The sequence below is a fragment of the Rhinolophus sinicus genome, linkage group LG14 (genome assembly GCF_036562045.2).
Source record: "Rhinolophus sinicus isolate RSC01 linkage group LG14, ASM3656204v1, whole genome shotgun sequence".
Taxonomy (NCBI): Eukaryota; Metazoa; Chordata; class Mammalia; order Chiroptera; family Rhinolophidae; genus Rhinolophus; species Rhinolophus sinicus.
This window is the reverse complement of record NC_133763.1, coordinates 11,164,465-11,183,633: the sequence shown is the minus strand read 5'-3', so window position 1 is coordinate 11,183,633 and position 19,169 is coordinate 11,164,465. Positions and strand designations below refer to the sequence as shown.

Here is a 19,169-nt window from a genome sequence, read left to right as displayed (position 1 = left end):
AAATGCATGATTCTGAAGACTCACTTTTTCATCTCCTTGCCTCTAGCTATTACAATAAAGAGAAAGGTGTAAAAAAGCAAGAGAAATTAAAGAGCCATCTTCACCCATTCAAGTAAGTCACTGTGTTTCCCACATATGCTGGGAGTGAAGGACTGTCCGTGGGGCATTTCTAAAAGGCCACAGGGACCCCTATGTTCCAAGGGGTGCTGCTTGGGAAAAGTAGCTTCAACTGGGAGGGCATCCAGCTCCATAAGTTAAAATCAAGCCCACACCTTGGCGAGGCAGCCGTGTGGAGTTCTCCTCTGACTCTGTGCGTGCTCTTGCCCACGTGTGTGCAGGTAACTGGGTGTTATTTAGTCCGTGCACTGCTTTCTGTGCACAGTGGCGTGGAGATGGGGACCCTGGATTAGGTCATAGTGTTCTGTTAAGCGGCCTGCTCTACATGGTGAATTCTGACAGTTGGAAGAAATATGCACATTGTTTTAATGATAGTAAAATCTGCACAGAAAAGGGATTTAGTATTTGCGTCTCAACAAAATTTGAGCCCTTCTGGGAAAATCAAGGTTATCGTGCTATCCTTGAAATAAGTCAGACAGAAAAAGTCGAGAATCATATGACTTCACTCATACGTGGGCTATAAAACTGAAAGCAACAAACGAAGAAGACAAACAAACCAACAAAACCTCAGACACAGATAACAGTTTGGTGGTTACCAGAGGGTAAGCGGGAAGCGGGGCGGTAGAAGAGGGAAAAGAGGGTCAAATACATGGTGATGGAAGAACTGACTCTAGGTGGTGAACACACAGTGCAATAGATAGATGATGTATTATAGAATTGTACACTTGAAACCTATATAATTTCACTAACCAATTTCATCCCAATTAGTTTAATAAAAACTTTAAAAAAAAAATGCTTCCCATGCCTATACTGTCGAAGTTGCCACAGGATTTTTAGAAACCTTCTAATCCAGCCCATCTAGTCCAACCAACCACTGACTTCATGGCCACCAAGAAGTTAAGCCCTTTGTCCACAAAATGGTGGCCACCAGGGTCTGCAGACTCCTGTTGACATTTTTTTCCATCCATGTTTCCACGTAAACAAGGAAAATGCTGATGCTGTGAAGACTGCATAACATTGGAAGAGACCTGTCACCTGAATTTGTCCTCACTATTGCTGGTTCTATCTGAGGGGTCACTGTGCAGAATAAGTCCTCTGTTGTTGTGTATTGATTATCGTGGGTCTAGAGATGGGTGGGAGGTTCATAGCCATGATCCTATGTTTAATTGAGAAAGTGCTTTGTGGTCACTGAAAAGCCTCGTCTGTTGGGACAGGGAGGCCGCTCAAGAAGTAGACAGCAAACTGCAGCTTTTCAAGGAGAATCGTAGGAGGAAGAAGGAGAGGAAGGAGAAGAAACGCCAGAGGAAGGGGGAAGAGTGCAGCCTTCCTGGCCTCACCTGCTTCACCCACGACAACAACCACTGGCAGACCGCCCCCTTCTGGAACTGTAAGTCCGCATCCTGAATGCCACTTACTGCCACCATGCAGAGAGACAGCGAGGAGGGGAGACTATTTTGTTTGAAAATGCCCAACGCTCTCTGGATTTTCCTCCGGATAGTTCACACAGTTGCCAGCCCCTGGCAGAGTTCCTGCCGAGTAAAACGGCTCTATACCTACAACTAAATAAATGGAGGAACAAGTCTGCCCCGAATGTATTTCATGTCTGCTTTATTTCAAGTGCAAGCTCTGAGTATAATAAAAGGAAGTAAAAGCTGCTTCAGTGCAGGGACCGTGTCCCCTTCAGTCTCAGGCCCCTTCAGCACCCAGCCCCGTGCTTGCAGAATAATGGGGGCGCCACGAAATAGCTGCTCTTACGTAGAATTGCTGAGGATCTGGAATAACAATAACTGTGCCCTTTTAAGATTCGCGCTTAGATTTTCTTCAGTGGTCTGTGCGCTATCTTCACTGAGGTCACATAGAAATAACACCCCAAATTCTTGTGCCGTGTCATCTGATTGAAGGCTTACCATCCCATGGAGTGGCTGAAACATTGACTTTTCTAACTGACAGGGTCACAGGAGACCCCTCCCGGGTCAGTGTTTCTCAAACTGGGCATCGGGGACGCCCAGGAATCCATGGACCATTCTTGGGGGAACTAAGGGCTACCCATGAGGAGTTTTGTTTTATCTTTCTATTTTGATGCTTCTTATGTTTAGTGTCGACGTTTGCATTTAAGTTCACAGTCACACGAAGGCTGAGTGAACTCTTAAAGTCATAGCATGTCACTTTCAGTGTGGTTCCCTAAAGCGGGGTGTGGGGATCTCCGAGGGCCACTCAGATGGCTGGGGGTCTGAGCAGACCCTGGGCTGAGCGATGCAGAACAACAGTGGGCAAGACGTACCCCATTCTCTGCCCTTGTCACACTTACGTTCTAGCGGGGGTGAGGAATAATAAAAAGAATGTAAATGAGATAAAATAATGAGAAGGTATAGTGATGCTATAAGGAAATGGTGATTAAAATTATTAGAAGGGACCCTTTGAGAGAAGGTGGGGATGATGGGCTTTTCTGAAGAGGTGAAATTTAAACTGAAACCTAAAGGACCAGGAGAAGCAATCCGTGTGAAAGGGGGTCATAGGTGGGAGGGGACAGCACCCCAGACAGAGGGAATAAATAGCAGGAGCAAAGGGTCTTGAGGAAGTGAGGCAGGTGTTGTGTCTAGGACTGGCTCGCCCCTTTAAAGGTGAATTATTGAGAAAAGTGAAGTTGTGGTTTGCTCATAACTTACACAGGAAGTTCTTCCTTCCTCTATCAGTTTCTCCCCATCTGAGCTGAGACCGTCCTGCCCAAGACACCACCATTTCTTACCTCGACCACTGCACAACCTCCTGTGTGTCTCCCAGACTCCCCCCTTGCTCTTTCCAATCTGTCCTGCTCAAAGGATTTAGAGTCCTCATTTAATACATCCTGTCTTTCTTAGGATTAAAAGCAAAATCCTTAACGTGTAGAGCAAAGAAAACCACGTCCCTGTCCTGTTCTGGCCCATTTCTTCCCATGCTCACCTACTTCAGCTGCTTGGCTTTTCTCTGTACCTCGAGCATCCTAAGTGCCCTCCCACCACAGGACCTTTGCACACACTGTTCTCGCTCCCGAAAAGGCTTTCAACCTACAGCCACCCAAACTCCTGTGCCTGTCTTTGACCTATTCACCTTCAGAGCTCAACAGTAACGTCACTTCTCACAGAGACCTTCCCTGTGCCTCAGACTAGGTTAAGCCCCCTTTCTACACTCTTTCAGCATATTTTTTCTACACAGAACTTACTGTATTTGTGATAATACACTTTGTGATTCTTCATTTTTAATTTTTGCTTAGCATTTGTCTCCCCTACTAGACTGTAAGTTTCTCAAGATCCCAGACCATGTCTGTGATGCTCAATCAATAGTAGATGAATAAACAAATAAGTAAACTGCCTGGTCCAAGATTACATCAACTCAGATCTCACAGAAAATCTGTATAGACAGCGGGGGAAATATAGTTATTTTTAACTTCTATACACACAGCACTTAAAAAAGGTTGGAATGGCTAGCCTGCCTCCATTTTTTCATTCTTTCCATTTTGTTTTTCTTTTTTCTTTACCCACAGTGGGGTCCTTCTGTGCGTGCACAAGTTCCAACAATAACACCTACTGGTGTTTGCGTACAGTTAATGAGACACACAATTTTCTGTTCTGCGAGTTCGCCACTGGCTTTTTGGAGTTCTTTGATATGAATACAGATCCTTACCAGGTAAGTCAGTATGTTTTTCACTTCGTGAACGTTACTGAAAATCGAATAACCAGAGCCCAAGCGTCACTATCTCATCCTGGCCTCTTCACCCGCAGCTCACAAATGCAGTGCACACGGTGGAACGGGGCATTTTGAATCAGCTTCACATGCAGCTGATGGAGCTCAGAAGCTGTCAAGGTTACAAGCAGTGCAACCCAAGACCTAAGGGCCTTGAACTGGGTGAGGAAAAAAAATGTTTCTTTCCTGTATTACCTGAAAAATTCTTCGTGTTGTCGTTTTCTGCCTTCGAAATGTTTATACGCATAGAAACATACAGTTTGGGATAAGCACTGGGGAAACGTTCCAGGCAATTCCAAACATAATGTCTTCTCTACATTTCGCTCTGGGCGCCTTAGTGAAAAATGGCACGTGCCAAAAGAGTTGGGGAGTGTTCCGTTCCAAACTCCCCATAGGTCTATTCCGTTAAACCTCAATTCCTGATAGAAGCATCCATGGGAAGATAGGACAAAAGCATTGGGCATGTATTTATTATTGCTGTCAACAGCCATAAGATACACTCTAGATAAACCAGGATAGCCTACTCATTTTAAGACAATTTGCAGGGAAAAACACACGATGTCCTATTTTTGCTTATCACAGTTTGGAGCTCCCCCATTTGGACCCCTGCCCATAGACAGTGAGTTCATTTCTTTTGCCAGGATTTCCCATCTGAAACGCGGTATTTGAGCCATTTGTTGTCATGGGATCTTAAAGTATAAGAGGGCCTGTGTGGAATCCACCAGATGTCCTCTTCCCGGTCGTCAGTGTTTCTTTCACTTATTCCTCCCTTGGCTCCTGGGTATGCAGTCCTTTTCAGTGTCTGTTCCAGCTCTTTCCAAGTTAATGAGAATACTTTCTCGTCATTCTTGTAGAAATGTAAATACCAGCTGTCCATGGAAGGAAGGAGAAAGCTGAAGCTGGCCAAAGCCATTGGCATCAGCATAGCATGCCAACCCCCAAAGGGTGGAGAGCTGGCCCCCAGGCAGCGGGGAGCAGTGTGCAGGAACCCTCTGTTCTGCAGCTGAGTTTGTGTCTCTGTGGGTCGCCCACGGAGCCAGCATCACCAACAATGAAACTGGGCAGCTCCCTGAGTCACGTGACTTAAAGGGGTGGGGGTGGGGGCATCCTAAAATGGTACACATCACCACCTGTCATTTCTACCATTGTAGGGTCCTGGAGGCTTTAGAGCTGTGAGAAAATCCCATAAGCGATCATAAATCCTGTGACCTGTGAGAGAGGTCCCCTCTCAGCTCAGTTGACACATCTCAGTTAACACCTTGGTGAAATTAGTTGCCCTCAGGAAGAGCCCAGTCCTGCCATGCAAAATAGGTCTTCTGGTCGCTGACCCCAGTCCGCTCAAATCTTTTCAAATATCCTGCTTATCTGTTGACCTTTTCCTCAATCCTTACAAAAAGAAAAGAAAAAGCCTGGAAACGAAGCCAACTCTGGAGGCACTGGAAATATTACACCCAGATATTTCTCCCCCAAAGAACACAGTATTCTTATGGGTGATGACATAACAGCTCTACTTAGTGAAACCTGATAGAGTCTCCTCGTGGTGAAATCACACAGCAGGTGGAGCCGTTAGTGCTCTCTCACTTTATTCAGTCCTCTCCCCTTTCTAGACGATTCCTGGGGGAGATGATTGTTGGCCCCTTTCTTCAAGTGTTTTGTCTAAAAATAACCCAAATTTAGCTTTTACTGAGACTTACACAGGCTTCTGGAAGCACTTCCTAGCTGTTTTTCAATGGGCTCTCCTCCTTCCTCACCCCCACCCATCTTTCATGGGAACTCTTGTATGTTTTATCTGAAACCTGTTTGCGGATAGTTTTCAATCCTCCTTTTGAACCTGTCTAATAGAAAAGCTCTGTTGGATCTCAACACTGTCTATACTTAACACAGTATGTTTCTTTCTAGGCTTTAGATGTTGTACATGAAACACTGCACTACATAGTGAATGATTTTATGAGTCCCAAAGCTAACATAAATTACTCTTGTATTTTCCTATATCAGGAAATAAAGATGGAGGAAACTATGACCTACACAGGTATTCACACTTTTTTTTATTCTCCCCTGGCAGCTTCTTTCCTGATAATTGCATGATTCAGCCATTTCCACTAATTTCTGTTTCTTACCACGTTGCGCAGCGCCTAGCGGGGCTGCATGCATGTTCTAACAGCGCGCTCCACCATTTTGCATCATTGGTTCCAGATCTGTCATTTTGCTTTGAAATCAGCTCACTGTCACAACAGGATGTCTCAGAGCATTTACTCACTCCCATGCGTGTTGGCTTGTTGAATGATGCTTTTAAGCATGGAATGACGTGACGGCGGAAAACCAGAATGACCTTTGGGAGCCCTGGCGAGAGGGTGGGAGAATTATGTGCCGGGTGGTGCTTGCTTCCACGTTGATTTGGTGGAGATGCTGCGTGGAAACTGGTTAGAGATTTTTAGGAACTGTAACGTCAAAGGCACAGAAGGAGGGATGAGAATTTTAAGAGCATGCTAAAGCTGAAGTTGGAAGCAGTAGACGCTTCCTTGTTAACAGTACTTAATTGATTTTGGTGGTGAGTGGCAGCTGTGATGTGATTCAGACGGCTCTGCAGGGTGGTGGTGATTAAAGAGAAGCTCTCGGGCTGGAGACGGGTTATCAGGAGTAAGGCGCGCAGAAAGGGCTCAGTAAGCATGGACGCACTACTGCAAGACACACAAACGCTTCACAAGCAGGCCTCTCCAACCCCCACCCATCCCTTGCACAGACCTTCCACTCCAAGCACAGACCTCAGGACGGTTTGTCAGAAATGTGCCATGTGGGGCAGGATGGGACTGTCCTTACCACCTCTACTGTGGGGAAGTTGATGTATGAGGTGTGAGCACCCTAGTTATTGGAACTGCTTAGGAGAAAAACTTCCATCAAAGGAACGTGGACTTAACTGGCTCCATCCATATTGATATCACCTCAGAGAAACCGAACAATATTGACATCGCAGGGCTCCCTGTCCGTCTACTCCAACCTCCAGAGCTATGGTCTCAGATTCCCCCTTTCAGAGGGCAGCTCACTGGTCTGACCAGAGGCTAAACAGTAGGCAAAGTGGTGGGAAGATGTAAACAAAGAAAGCTGGACGTTTGAGGCTACTTGATAACCATTTCTGTCTCTTCTTTTTCCCTTCTCTCTTCTTTCCTCACTCTGCCCCCACACTGGCCCTACAGTATGACCCCCTAGCACACGTAAGGCAGAGCAGAAGAACCCATTCTTAAGCTGGTCTCACCCAGGATATGAGCTGACGAGGTAATGCCCCATACGCCAGCACTGCTTCCCAGGGGTCAGGTGAAGATACTGTGTTTCCCTGAAAATAAGACCTTGCCAGATAATCAGCTCTAATGTGCCTTTTGGAGCAAAAATTATAGTAAAATAAGACTGGGTCTTATATAAGACCAGGTCTTTATAATATAATATAATGCCGGGTCTTATATTAATTTTTGCTCCAAAAGTTGCATTACAGCTGATTGTCCGGCTAGGTCTTATTTTCAGGGAAACACGGTATTTCCAAAATGTGACATTTGAAATGGACCTGATGGGCCAGCCCGGTGGCTCAGGTGGTTGGAGCTCCATGCTCTTAACGCCTAGGTCGCCAGTTCGATTCCCACATGGGCCAGTGAGCTGCGCCCTCTACAGCTGAGATAGTGAACAACAGCTCTCCCTGGAGCTGGGCTGCCGTGAGCAGCCGGAGGTCGGCATCAGCTGCCAGAGGTTGGGGTAGAGCGAGGTTGGTGTAGAGTGAGGTTGGTGTAGAGCGCAAGGCTCATAATATCAGCATGGGTCAGGGACCTGTGTAGACTGAGAAACAACGGCTTGAACAAGAGTGGGGGTGGGGGAAGTGGGAAAAGGGGGAAACAAAGAAATGGACCTAACACTAAATATTGACTTTACAGCTATTTAATGATGCACTGCGTTTTACAGCTAAACCTTTTCGGGCTGGCCTTCTTTTACTTCTGTCACGAGAGAGGTAAAAGGATATTAACAGGTTGTTTAAGGCTTGAGCCTGGTCAGAGTTCTTCTCCCTCAAGCCATCCCTAGATGCTTTGAGACGAAGAATGTTTAGCTGCGCTCCAGTCATAATTAAGTGGCAAGCATCTGGGGCTCTCCCCTCTTGAGCTCTGCCACCACCACTAACCGGGGCCAAGTCCATTGTTTCTGAGGTCATTTGACACAGCAGTGGGAACTTTGTCAATGGAGTCCCCTCTCTGGTCATTTGGCCATTGAAAGCGTTTGTGCAGGGTGAAATAGTGTTACCAGTTGCTTTTCTTTTTTTCTCCTAAATTCCTTACCGAAGGACAAGTCTAAGGATACTCTGTAACTCAAAATGACTGGCGTTTTCAGATGCCACCATTCCATAGCCCATGAGGCAAGCTGTCTTTTAACTTAGTACCCATGTTGCAGGCAGAGAATCATGGGACAGGGTTATTGAGAGAACACCTGCCTGTCACACCTGGGGACTCACTGGACACTCAGAAGCAGTGTTTGATGTAGACTTAACCTGCTCACTGTATCCTGTTGGATTGGAAGGGAACAGATACAGAATAAGCTACTGTATGTGTGATGCCTCAGAGAAACTCTCTCCAGATCGCCAGCGGAACCAGTATTACAGTACACAGCCCTCCGAGGATGGCACTGCTTACTGGGTTTCAGGAGCTTTGATTATTGCAGATGTGGTGGGGCGGGCATGGAAAATTCATTAAAAGCCATTTTGAATTATGAAATTTCATTACAACGACTTTGAGAAAAATGATAAGCAAACCTGAAGAATTTGAAATTTGAAAATTCAAGTGTATTTTAGAAAATGTATCTCATACAGGACTGACTCACCAAGAGTTTTTAAACCACTTTCAATTTTGTAGATTTTCAAAAATGAATCCTTCGATGTATTTAAAAGGTCTTCGAAAAGCAAGTCCGTTCCCTGTGCAATTTCATGATTCCTTTTGTCTGTTTATTTTTTGCTGTGGTGTGTGCATGAGGCAGGGGCAGCTGACATGCTTGGCGCCCTCACACTGGTCATTTTTCAGTTAGGACAAGCTCAGCGTAATGACACAGCTCAGTAAGCGGCCCCCATGACTCAGGAAATAATTTTTGGCTTGAGTTGAAAGCAAGAATTTCTGTGTTGCAAAATAGTGTAGGATCAACAGGTCGATGGGGTGTTTATTTTTTCCACTGCATATGAAAACTGATGCCGCTGCCCTCTGATGCCCAACACGAGCTGCTGCCTGTCATGGCGTGTGCCCAGTGGCTGTGGGGCAGTCAGTTCTTAGCAGCCTAACACTGGCGGGGCTGCTTCCTGGTCCTGCTGTCCCACGCCCTGCAGGCCAGCAGACCACACTGTGTTCCAGCCTCAGCAGCCATGCTTCTGTCCACATCTTTCTGTTTCTTTGACTCGTCTCCCCTTAGAGTCACAGTCTGTGCCTTACAGATGGTTGTGGGTGAGAGGTTGTAGGTACAGTGGTCAGAGCACAGACAACGAGCCGGACTGCCTTGTGTTCAAATCCCAGCCTCGCTAATGAGAAGCTGAGAACAGAGTCTGGCACGTATCAAACCCCTATAATGATGGACATTATTAGTAAGGTGCAATAGAAGATGCAAAAACATTTTCATGAGGGAGACATTCCATGGTCAAGCTCTCTGTATGTGAAAGAAGAGAGCAAGTGATACTATAATTCCAAAGAATGTTACGTTACCATTTTGAAAATCAGATTAGTGCCTTCAGAACTGAAACTTGGGAGGAGAATAGCCATATTAATTAAAATGCCCTGCCAGGTAGCAACGATCGACAAAACTATAACGCTTTATGAATTTCTGGTTGACTTATTCCTCGCTCCTTGACATGGTAGACATCTAGCCAGGTGAAATTCAAAGTTTGCTGTTGAGCACAGATACCCAGAATCACCTACTGGGAGGGGCTGCCCGTGCTGCGGAAAGCCAGGGGAGGGGAAGAGGAGGGTCACGAAAGGCTTTGTAGGGGGGATGATGCTCAAATTGAATCTTGAAGGCTGAGAGCCGACTAGGATGGTGAGGCATAGAAGCACCTTCTAGGAACAAATACAGGTGCTGAGGACGGAGAGTCTGGTGCTTTCTGGAAACTATACGTTGTTCCATGAGGCTAGGACACGGGTGATGTGGGGAAAAGGAATAGAACAGGCTGAGGAAGTCACTAGGAGTCAGGCCATCTCTGTAGAAACTGTCCTTTCTGCTCCTCAGGCCACCGGTAACTCTTGTTGACTAGAACACTCCTCCAGGAAGCATTAAAATTCCACGCATATGTGATCTCTAAGTCACCCAATCTGTGGTCATGTTTTTCAAAGTAAGTCAATGTCATCCAGAAAGAAAAATGACTCAGCTTGAGACCTGTGTGGGTTTTTTCATTTCCCTTAGTGGTTTCACAACCTTTCTATTTCTCGGGTTCAACGAGAATTAAATGTAACTTGGAATCATCTACACTTATTTTGAAAATTCACTTTTCCAAACAAACCTATTCACCCCTGTCCTCCTTGAATAAAGAACTGCAGAATGGTCCAAGAAAAGGGCATTGTGTTTTGCGAGACGAGGACAGACAGAAACCAGGACAGATGTACACGGAGGGTGCCATAAAAAAAGGTATACACATTTTAAGAAAGGAAAAAACCTGTATGAAAATTGTAATATTCAAGGGGCGGCCAGGTGGCTCAATTGGTTAGAGCGTGAGCTCTTAACAACAAGGTTGCAGGTTCAATTCCCACATGGGATGGTGGGCTGTGCCCCCTGCAACTAAAGATTGAAAATGGCGACTGAATTTGAAGCTGAGCTGCGCCCTCCACCACTAGATTGAAGGACAACGACTTAACTTGGAGCTGATGGGCCCTGGAGAAATGCAGTTCCCCAATATTCCTCAATAAAAAAATAAAAAATAAAAATTGCAATACTCAATATATACCAATAACAAAAGATGAATATAAGTCATGTGTATACATTTTTTGGGGCACCCCCAGTATATCAATAGCTATTCCTATACCTACAGATACAGAGATAGGTGTGGATGTAGCTACCTATATTTAAAAACAATGTGTTTATACTGATACTTTTCTAATGCAACACCGCAAGGTTCCTTGTAGTCTTCCTAGTTTCTATATTACAACTTATTTTTCCAACAGTGAGGTGTTTCCATTATCCTCGATGGGTTAACTCATTGGTTAAACCCTACAGGACACAGAAGGCAATTTCAGAATGACGAAATCCTACTACTGCAAAACAAACCTGCTAACTCGAGGTCAATATATTTTTTCCATTCTTTTTGTCTTTAGAAGGAGAGAAAACAGCACTGTGTTCAAAGTTACTTGGGCTCCTTCCGTGCCACCCCTCCCTCTTTATTGTGATTACGTTATTCGTTTGAAATAAGAGTAAGGTTGGTTGATTTCTGTTTGTAGTCCGTTTTAGGGTCTGGTTTTTCTCACCATTGTTTAGTTTTTTTAGTATGCAGTGCATCAACATAGTTCCAAAAAGCCACAACTTGAAAAAGAAAGCAAGAAGCTTTGGGGTTGATCAGATTAGGTCCCATAAATAGTTAGAACGCTTTTGTGGGTCAACTGGGCATAAATTCTGGCTCCACCTATGTGGAGAAATGTTACTTCTTTCCACAGCCTCTTCCCACCCGTGCAGTGAAGGTAACCAGTCTCGTCAGTGTCTGCTTTACCTTCCTGTGTTTCTTGGTGCAATAATGTGCCGATGGTGTATATTTATTTTATTTCTCTTGCCTTTTTACACAAAAGATAGCATATTATACATACTACATTGTACTTGGTGTCTTTTTCACTTTGAAATACGATTTTTTCTTTAAAATACATCCTCCCTGGCAATTCAGAGATTTTCCCATTCTCTTTTCATGACTTTTATAGTACTCTACTGTGTGGATGCCATTTATTCAACCACTCTTTTATGTGTAGATATTTCCGTTATTCTCATATTTTGCAGCTACAAGTAGTGTTGCAATAAAGAACCTTGTGCAAATATGTTTCACATTGTTAAAGATGTCTTCAGAAGAAATTCCCAGTCATGCGATATCTGAACTGATGGGCAAATGCATATATGGGTGTATTAAATATTGCCAAACTCCTCTCCATACAGGTTGTACCGTTTTGCATGGCCATCATCAATGCGTACATGTCTGCTTTCAACAGCGGTCCAGCTTCTTAATTTTTTTTTTCAATCGAATAAGAAACAGTATCTCAGTATGGTTTTCATTCATATTGCAGTTAAATTGAACGTGTTTTTGAACATTTAAAGCCCATTTTACTTGTTTTTATAGATTATCTGGATGTGTCTTCTGCCCATCTTTTCTACCTAGTTTTTGAAGAATTGATAACTTTATGATGCTGAGTCTTCCACCCAAGAACAAAGAATAATTTTCTACTTGGTCAAGTGTACTTCTGGGTCTTTTAGAAACTTTTTAAAGTTTTTTCTTATAAGTGTTGTACATTTCTTGTTAAATTTATTCATAGGCTCTTTATCTTCTTTGTTACTATTGTAAATAGGCTTTTCCTTCATCATTAAAAACTCTACCTGATTAGTATTTGTGTATTCTTATTTACTTTTAGTCCATTTGACCTGTCTTGAATTGAGTATCTACTGTTAATTATGTTTCTCACTGTATCTTCTATTAGGTAGCTTCTTTTTGTTTGTTTGTTTCTTTTTTAAACAGTAGAAATGAGATTTAAGTCAGGGTTTTTTTATTTTTTATTTGTTTATATATATATATATATATATATATATATATATATATATATATATTCCCCCCTTTTTTCTACCTCCTCCCCCCCTCCAGTTCACACCGTTGTTTCTCAGTCTAGTTGTGTAGGACGCAGCTCCCTGGCCCAGGCTGGTGTTATGAGCCTTGCGCTCCCCCTGGCTGAGGCAGTCTGTCGCCAGTCACGGCAGCACTCAGCAGCCCACGGCAGCTGATGCCAACCTCCGGCTGCTCACGACAGCCCAGCTCCAGGGAGAGTTGTTGTTCACAACCTTAGCTGTAGAGGGTGCAGCTCACTGGCCCATGTGGGAATCTAACTGGCGGCCTTCAGCTTTACGAGCGTGGTGCTCCAACCGCCTGAGCCACTGGGCCGGCCCGGTAGCTTCTTCTTTATAAAGCTGGTTGCCCTTTATTTTTCCCTTTGGAACGTAATAGGCTTTGTACTTTTGTCCTGTTGGTTGCCTTTGAACTTATACATTTTTAATATCCCTAATCCCTGTTTCTTATTTAATCTTTTATTACCTCAGTGGTCAGTTTTTAATGGTGTTTTGTAAACTCCCATTTATTACTTAAACTATATTCTCAATGAACTTATTCTCTTCCAGCTTTTCTATTTTTCCTCCCAGTTTTAGTTGCACTGTTTCCACTTTGTCATGTGAAATGTATATATTGTTTTTACCCTTCCCCAGCTTTGTTTTACTCCTAGATCTGATAAACATATTAAATGTACACCACCAGTCCTTTTGCGGTAGTTCCCCCAGTGATTTCTTAGCTGAATGAAATTCGTTTTCTAGAAGACTATTCGAGAAGAGCTGATGTGTACAGTACCCTCTGCATTCTTACATTTTTAAAACTGTTTTTCTACAGCGTTGGTACTTGAAGCAGAGCTTGGCTGGATATAAGATCTTTGGCTCAATACTCTAATTTCTGATTTAGGATCCTGAGACACTTGATTTAATTTACTTGGCAGTGTTGTGTCGTGGCTTTTTTCGCTTTATGGTGTATTTCAGCAGGAGCATTCTCATAAGATGATAGATTTTTTTCTTAGTTTCTATTTTTTTAATAATTTTATGTAGACTTAGACCGCCTTTATCAATTTCATGGATGTGAAATATTTGCAAGTTTCCTAGATTAAGAGTATCGTTTTCTGTCAGTGTAACCAAATATACTTTCTTTTTACTTTTTTTATTTTATTATTATTGGGGGGAGGTAAGAAAAATTGAGCGTCCTCCAATTTTTTGTTTTTCTATTTTTTCTTGCAGGACATGAAATTGCCACCCCCCTTCCTTTTTCTTTATCACAATTTCCAACGAGTATATCTCTCTTCCTTCATCTGCTTTTCTGCCTGAAGCAATACCTTTTAGGGACAACCACCTCAATGCCTGGGCACTTAAGTCCCTTCTTTATTGTCACTACTGCCATTTTACAGGACTCTTCACAGTATTTCATGCTTCAGATTTCCAGCGATGGTTGCAAATCAACTCTTAGTTCCATCTTCAATTCCTTCTTCTCTTATCCATGCTGTTTTCCCAGTGCTTTTCCCCAAAGTGTGAAATACAGCTCTGCTTAGATTTGGTATTAACTTTTTTTTTTTTTAACTTATAGGTGATTTGAAGATTATATCATTTTCTATCTTCTAGTTAAACTGAGAATATAGGTCTTGTGTAGTTTTGCTCATGCTTCCTGTTGCTCTGTATTATTTTGCGGGACGTTCATTGGATCTAGCCGCCTCTTTAGAATGGTACTTGGATGCAACTAGAGAAAAGATGTTTTCTGCACAAGTATAGTCATCTTGGTGATGTAGTAAGATGTGAGAGAGAAAAAGCTGCAGCATTCTTTGCATGCTCTGAAAACCACTGAAAGAGTGATTTACTGAAGGCATAGAACTTTTAGGGCAAAAAAACAACAATCGAAACAGAGTCAAGCATTTGATGTGAAGAGTTTAATTGCATTCAGGTTTATTTTTATAGCAGGGAATATAAAATAAAAATATCTTATGAAGCATTGACTATTCCATTACAATACTTCCAAATTCGTCATTCACCCCACAACCCCATAAGTGATCAAGGTTGTGATTCTCACGTTTGACAGATGACAGACCAAGACTCAGAGACTCATCACAGGGTTTCCTCGTTGCAGAGCTGACTTGAGTAGAGCCAGGCGTAAAACATGAGCCCCTTGACTGACGTACAGTGCATTTCTAGCACAAGCTGTGCCCAATCGTAGTTCTCACTTGTTTGATCCTCTTTCCAACTGTTTGTTATTGTTCAATCACTTTTGTAAGCTAAGGCCACTCCTTAATAACAAATTACTAGGGTAAAATGCTTTTTCGGGTTGTATTTCCAATTGATGTGCTCTGTAAAAACAATGGAAGCTGCTTGTCCAAAAGGAGGAAATGCTTTCTCCACTAATGACCCACCTTCATCTCTCTTCTCACAGAGGACAGTTATGGGATGGATGGGAAGGTTAATCGGCGCAGTCTCACTGCAGACGTCAACTGGGGAGGCCTGGAGAATTTCTACAGCGTGAATGAAAGCGTCTCTGAATACAGACAGAACTATAGACTTAGTCTGGTTGACTGGACTAATTACTTGAAGGATGTAGATAGAATATTTGCACTGCTGAACAGTCACCACGAGCAAAATCAAACAAATAAGACTAATCCTGCTCAAGGTGATGGATTCCGGGCTGTATCTGCTGAGCTCTCTGTGCCGGTAGAGATGGCCTCTGCTGAGTCAGATGAAGACCCACGTCCTACAATTGGGGAAGCCCCTCATTTGACCTTGCCAGCTGACCTTCGAACCCTGCATTTGAACCGACCGACGTTCAGTCCAGAGAGGAAACTTGAATGGAATAACAACATTCCAGAAGTTAGTCATTTGAATTCTGAACACTGGAGAAATCATAAAACTGACAAATGGATGGAACATAGAGAGATAAATCATCTTGCAACTGATTTCAGTGGCAATGGTGTGCTCGAGCTGATACTTAAGCCCAGCTCCAGGCTACAGCCCATTAGACACCAGAAAGAACTTCCCCGGGAAGGTGGTCCAGAACGAGATGTTTTCAAAGAGCAACTGTATCTTCCTGTGCATTCTGATGTTGACTCTACTCATCAGACGGTCAGAATGTCCACCTTGGAGGAGCCTATTAACTCCAGCACGGAGAAATGAGGTGGAGAAGAATCACAGAAAGGGGAGCTCACAGACTCGAGAAGGCAGTGCCTCCTTTCCGCTCTCCTCTGAGTAGATGAAATTGTTACTTTATCCTAAACACAGTATTTTTTTAACTTTTTATTAGTAAACTAATAAAGGTAATCATGACAACCAACATTCCAAGCTACCCTAGGTGCAGTAGAAGTCAGTGTGCATGCAAGCAGATGTCCAGGGACTCAGTGATGTCACTATGTGTCACGAGTAGAAAGAAAGGTGGATTTGTGGATTTTGGGGGGGCTTCTTGGGGGGGCTACTAAAACAGTATTATCTTTTGAAAGTTGTAGGGACATGCATATATCAATACTATCCAATGAAGATGGCCAGAAAGGTGCCTTGCTGAGTTTCTGAAACTGGACATCCTTGGTCAATCTTTCCACACGCTTTCCACTGCCTGCACCATGTGGTTTTGATTCATTTCTAACCACTGGAATTTTTCGATGCCATCATTTTTAGTTCAGTGATTTTGCACTTTGAGATCGGAATGCCATGTCAATTGGACTAGTCCTTATTATTATATTATTATTATTTTTTACAGGCTTGTCACAGTCTCACTGCTTGCTCTCAGTGTGACAAAATAAAATAGACCCCTAAGGATGACACACAGTATGGATCCCATATTGTTTAACATATGCTTTTGCCAGAAACTAGTGCATGCGTTTCACCTCGACTTGCTAAAATTGATTAGCAGAAAGGCATGGCTGATGATGTTGGCAGTAAAAATAAATAAATACACAAAACAAAGATTGCCTGCTCTCTCTGTGCCTAGCCGCAGTGTTCATCTTACGCTTACCATTGCTAAATTTTTATTATTTTCTTACCAGGAGAAAAGGACTGAAGACTTTTTTTCCCTCATCTCTGTTTTCTTGACCTAGCTAATAAGCTTACATGTTGAGAAAGTATGTTTCATTTTGAATTTCTCTAAGGATTTTTTTTCAATAAAACAAATTCATGAATGTTTCATAATTTAAATACCACCCTATGTGTTGTACGATTCTTTTTAAGGCCTTCGCCAAGTTCTGACTTTCTAAAGGCATAGTTCAAAATTGCTGTTCAAATTCTGAGTTCTTGAAAATATTCCTCTTATGTATTAGATTTTTAAATACCAGCAAAAGGATTACCTCATTGAAAGTTACCAGTATCGTAATCAACTTCCCAAAAATAGCTTAACAGTGATTTTCTTTTTAGATAATTCAAACACATAGGTAAATTATGTTTTCTTTAAGTGCTTAAGGTAAACTCTTTTAAATAAAATTTAATATGTTATAGTGGAATCTTTGATAACTTTAAGTCTTTATTGTAGACCCTGTACATATGTTAAAATTAACTAGCTCTGTATCAGATGTGTGTGTCACTGGCTGAATGACAGAAGAAACATATTTATGGTCACGAATGATAAGCTTTGTAAAGAAAGTTTCAGGTTATTAGGACGCATACTGTGTTTTTTTAATCTTGTGTAATATTCTGTGATACTTTTATAGAACAATTCTGGCTTCAGGAAAGTCTAGAAGCATTATTTCTTGAAATAAAAGGTGTTTCAACTTGACCTGTTTCAGAGAAATGCGCTTAACCAAGTTTTTGTGGTGCACCCATTCCTGGCAAGTAAAACTGAGTCCCCATCTCACGTTATATAATTGAATATTAGCCGTATTAGTAACACGGACCCAAAGTCAGTGGGTTATCAAACATTCTCACATTAGGCATTACAACATGGCTTTCTCTCATTGCTGTGGCAGCGGCAGCACCAGCGCAGCTGCAGCCTGGACCTGGTTTCATTCTCTACTGTCACCATCTTGAAATCTTGACTAATTCTTGAACCAGGGATCCCACATTTCCATTTTTCACTGGACCCACAAATTATGCATCCAAGAGGCCAGACCCACCAAAGGCAGTTTGGGTTCTTTGGAGACCATGAATTTTGGGGGAGACCTAACCGCGCTCCAAGACCTCAAGTTTTCTAACTGACAAATTCCATGCAATTCCTTCTGCTCCGGAGCTCCTGAGGTGCTTTCTCCCCCAGGTAGAGGGGCTAACAATATGAAATGTCCGGAAAGCCAACATTTCCAGTAATAACAAAGGGGGGAAAAAAGCAAAGGACTTTGGAATCTGCCAGTTCAATCCTTCGATAATTGAGGAAACCGTGTGTATTTAGCTTGCTAGGGCTGCCATAACAGAATACCAGAGACGAGTGGCTTAAACAACAGAAGCTTGTTTTCTCACAGTTCTGGAAGCTGGAAGTCTGAGAGCAAGCTGTTAGCAAGTTTGGTTTCTCCTGAGGCCTCTCCCCTTGGCTTACAGATGGCCGCCTTCTCACTGTGTCCTCACATGGCCTTTTCTATGTGCACGTGCATGGATGGTGTCTTAGAAGGACACCAGACGTAGAGGGTTAGGACCCACCCTTCTGACCACATTTAACCTTAATTACTTAAGTCTTTAAAGGCCCTATCTCCAGATACACAGTCACATTGGGGGTTAGGATTTCAATATATGAATTTAGAAGGGTCCCAGTTGGGTCCATAGGTCACAGTTTTCATCAAGGGAAGAGTCCGAGGTAACAGTGCTGTCCAAAGGCACGTCACTACCTTCCTCTTGTTCCTTTCCTGTAAAATGTGACTAGGCCAAATGTTGCTATCCTGGGGAAAATTGCATCTTAGTTTAATATTTAGGTTGATGCAAAAGTAATTGCTGTTGAAAAGGTTAGAAATAATTGCAAAAACCGGAATTACTTTTGCACCAACCTGATAATGTGGAATAAGGGCCCAAGAGAGACTAGCTGGCCAACTGGCCTCATTTGATCTGTGAGGAGGCTGACGCTCAGAGGGGCTGGATTGATTTCCCATCTTCCCATTCCCCACAGATTTAGAAGAGGAAAAGATTTAGCAGAGGCCAGAGCCAGCCCCTCTCCACTTTTTCAACACACACACACATGCACGCACGCGCACACACTAGATTAGGGAAGAGAGGCTGTAGTGGGACCCCATTTAGTAAGAAGTAATGGAAAGAATAATGGACATGAAATGAGAGACATAACTTCATGGCAAAGTCCAGTTTTTACTATCTGTGTGATCTTGGAAAAGTCACACAAGCTTCTAAAACACCTTCCTCAACTGTAAAGTAAGAGGTTCGACTTAAGGACGCAAATGTACAGCATATGCGTTTCTTTTCCCAAAATGTGCCCACAGAAGATATTGTTAATGCTTTAAGACACTTTCCACTAACCCAGGGTGTGGGCCCTTAGAATCATTTTCAACACAGCAGCTACTTCTCCAGTCAGCTACTATCAACATTGGTGAATTGGTGGCGTTGGCACGCAAGACAAAAACCTATCTGCGACACCCAAACTTGATAACTAATATCTGAGGCTCCTCCCA

General features: G+C 43.0%; 1 protein-coding gene across 7 annotated transcripts in view; it reads left to right on the top strand.

The window, feature by feature from the left end:
* Window positions 1-17,344, top strand: part of SULF1 (sulfatase 1) — a 152,158-nt gene extending 134,814 nt beyond the window's left edge. For 5 of the 7 annotated variants that reach the window (XM_074319304.1, XM_074319302.1, XM_074319305.1 and 2 more), the window contains 5 exons: window positions 47-112; window positions 1,332-1,504; window positions 3,638-3,780; window positions 3,876-3,999; window positions 15,026-17,344. In XM_074319304.1, coding sequence (XP_074175405.1) covers window positions 47-112; window positions 1,332-1,504; window positions 3,638-3,780; window positions 3,876-3,999; window positions 15,026-15,759 — 1,240 coding nt within the window. In that variant the 3' untranslated portion in view covers window positions 15,760-17,344. Of the gene's footprint in view, window positions 1-46; window positions 113-1,331; window positions 1,505-3,637; window positions 3,781-3,875; window positions 4,000-5,832; window positions 5,867-15,025 lie in introns of all 7 variants that reach the window. The other 2 variants (XM_019726204.2, XM_019726195.2) reach the window with 1 other exon arrangement.
* Window positions 17,345-19,169: the final 1,825 nt, after the last annotated feature.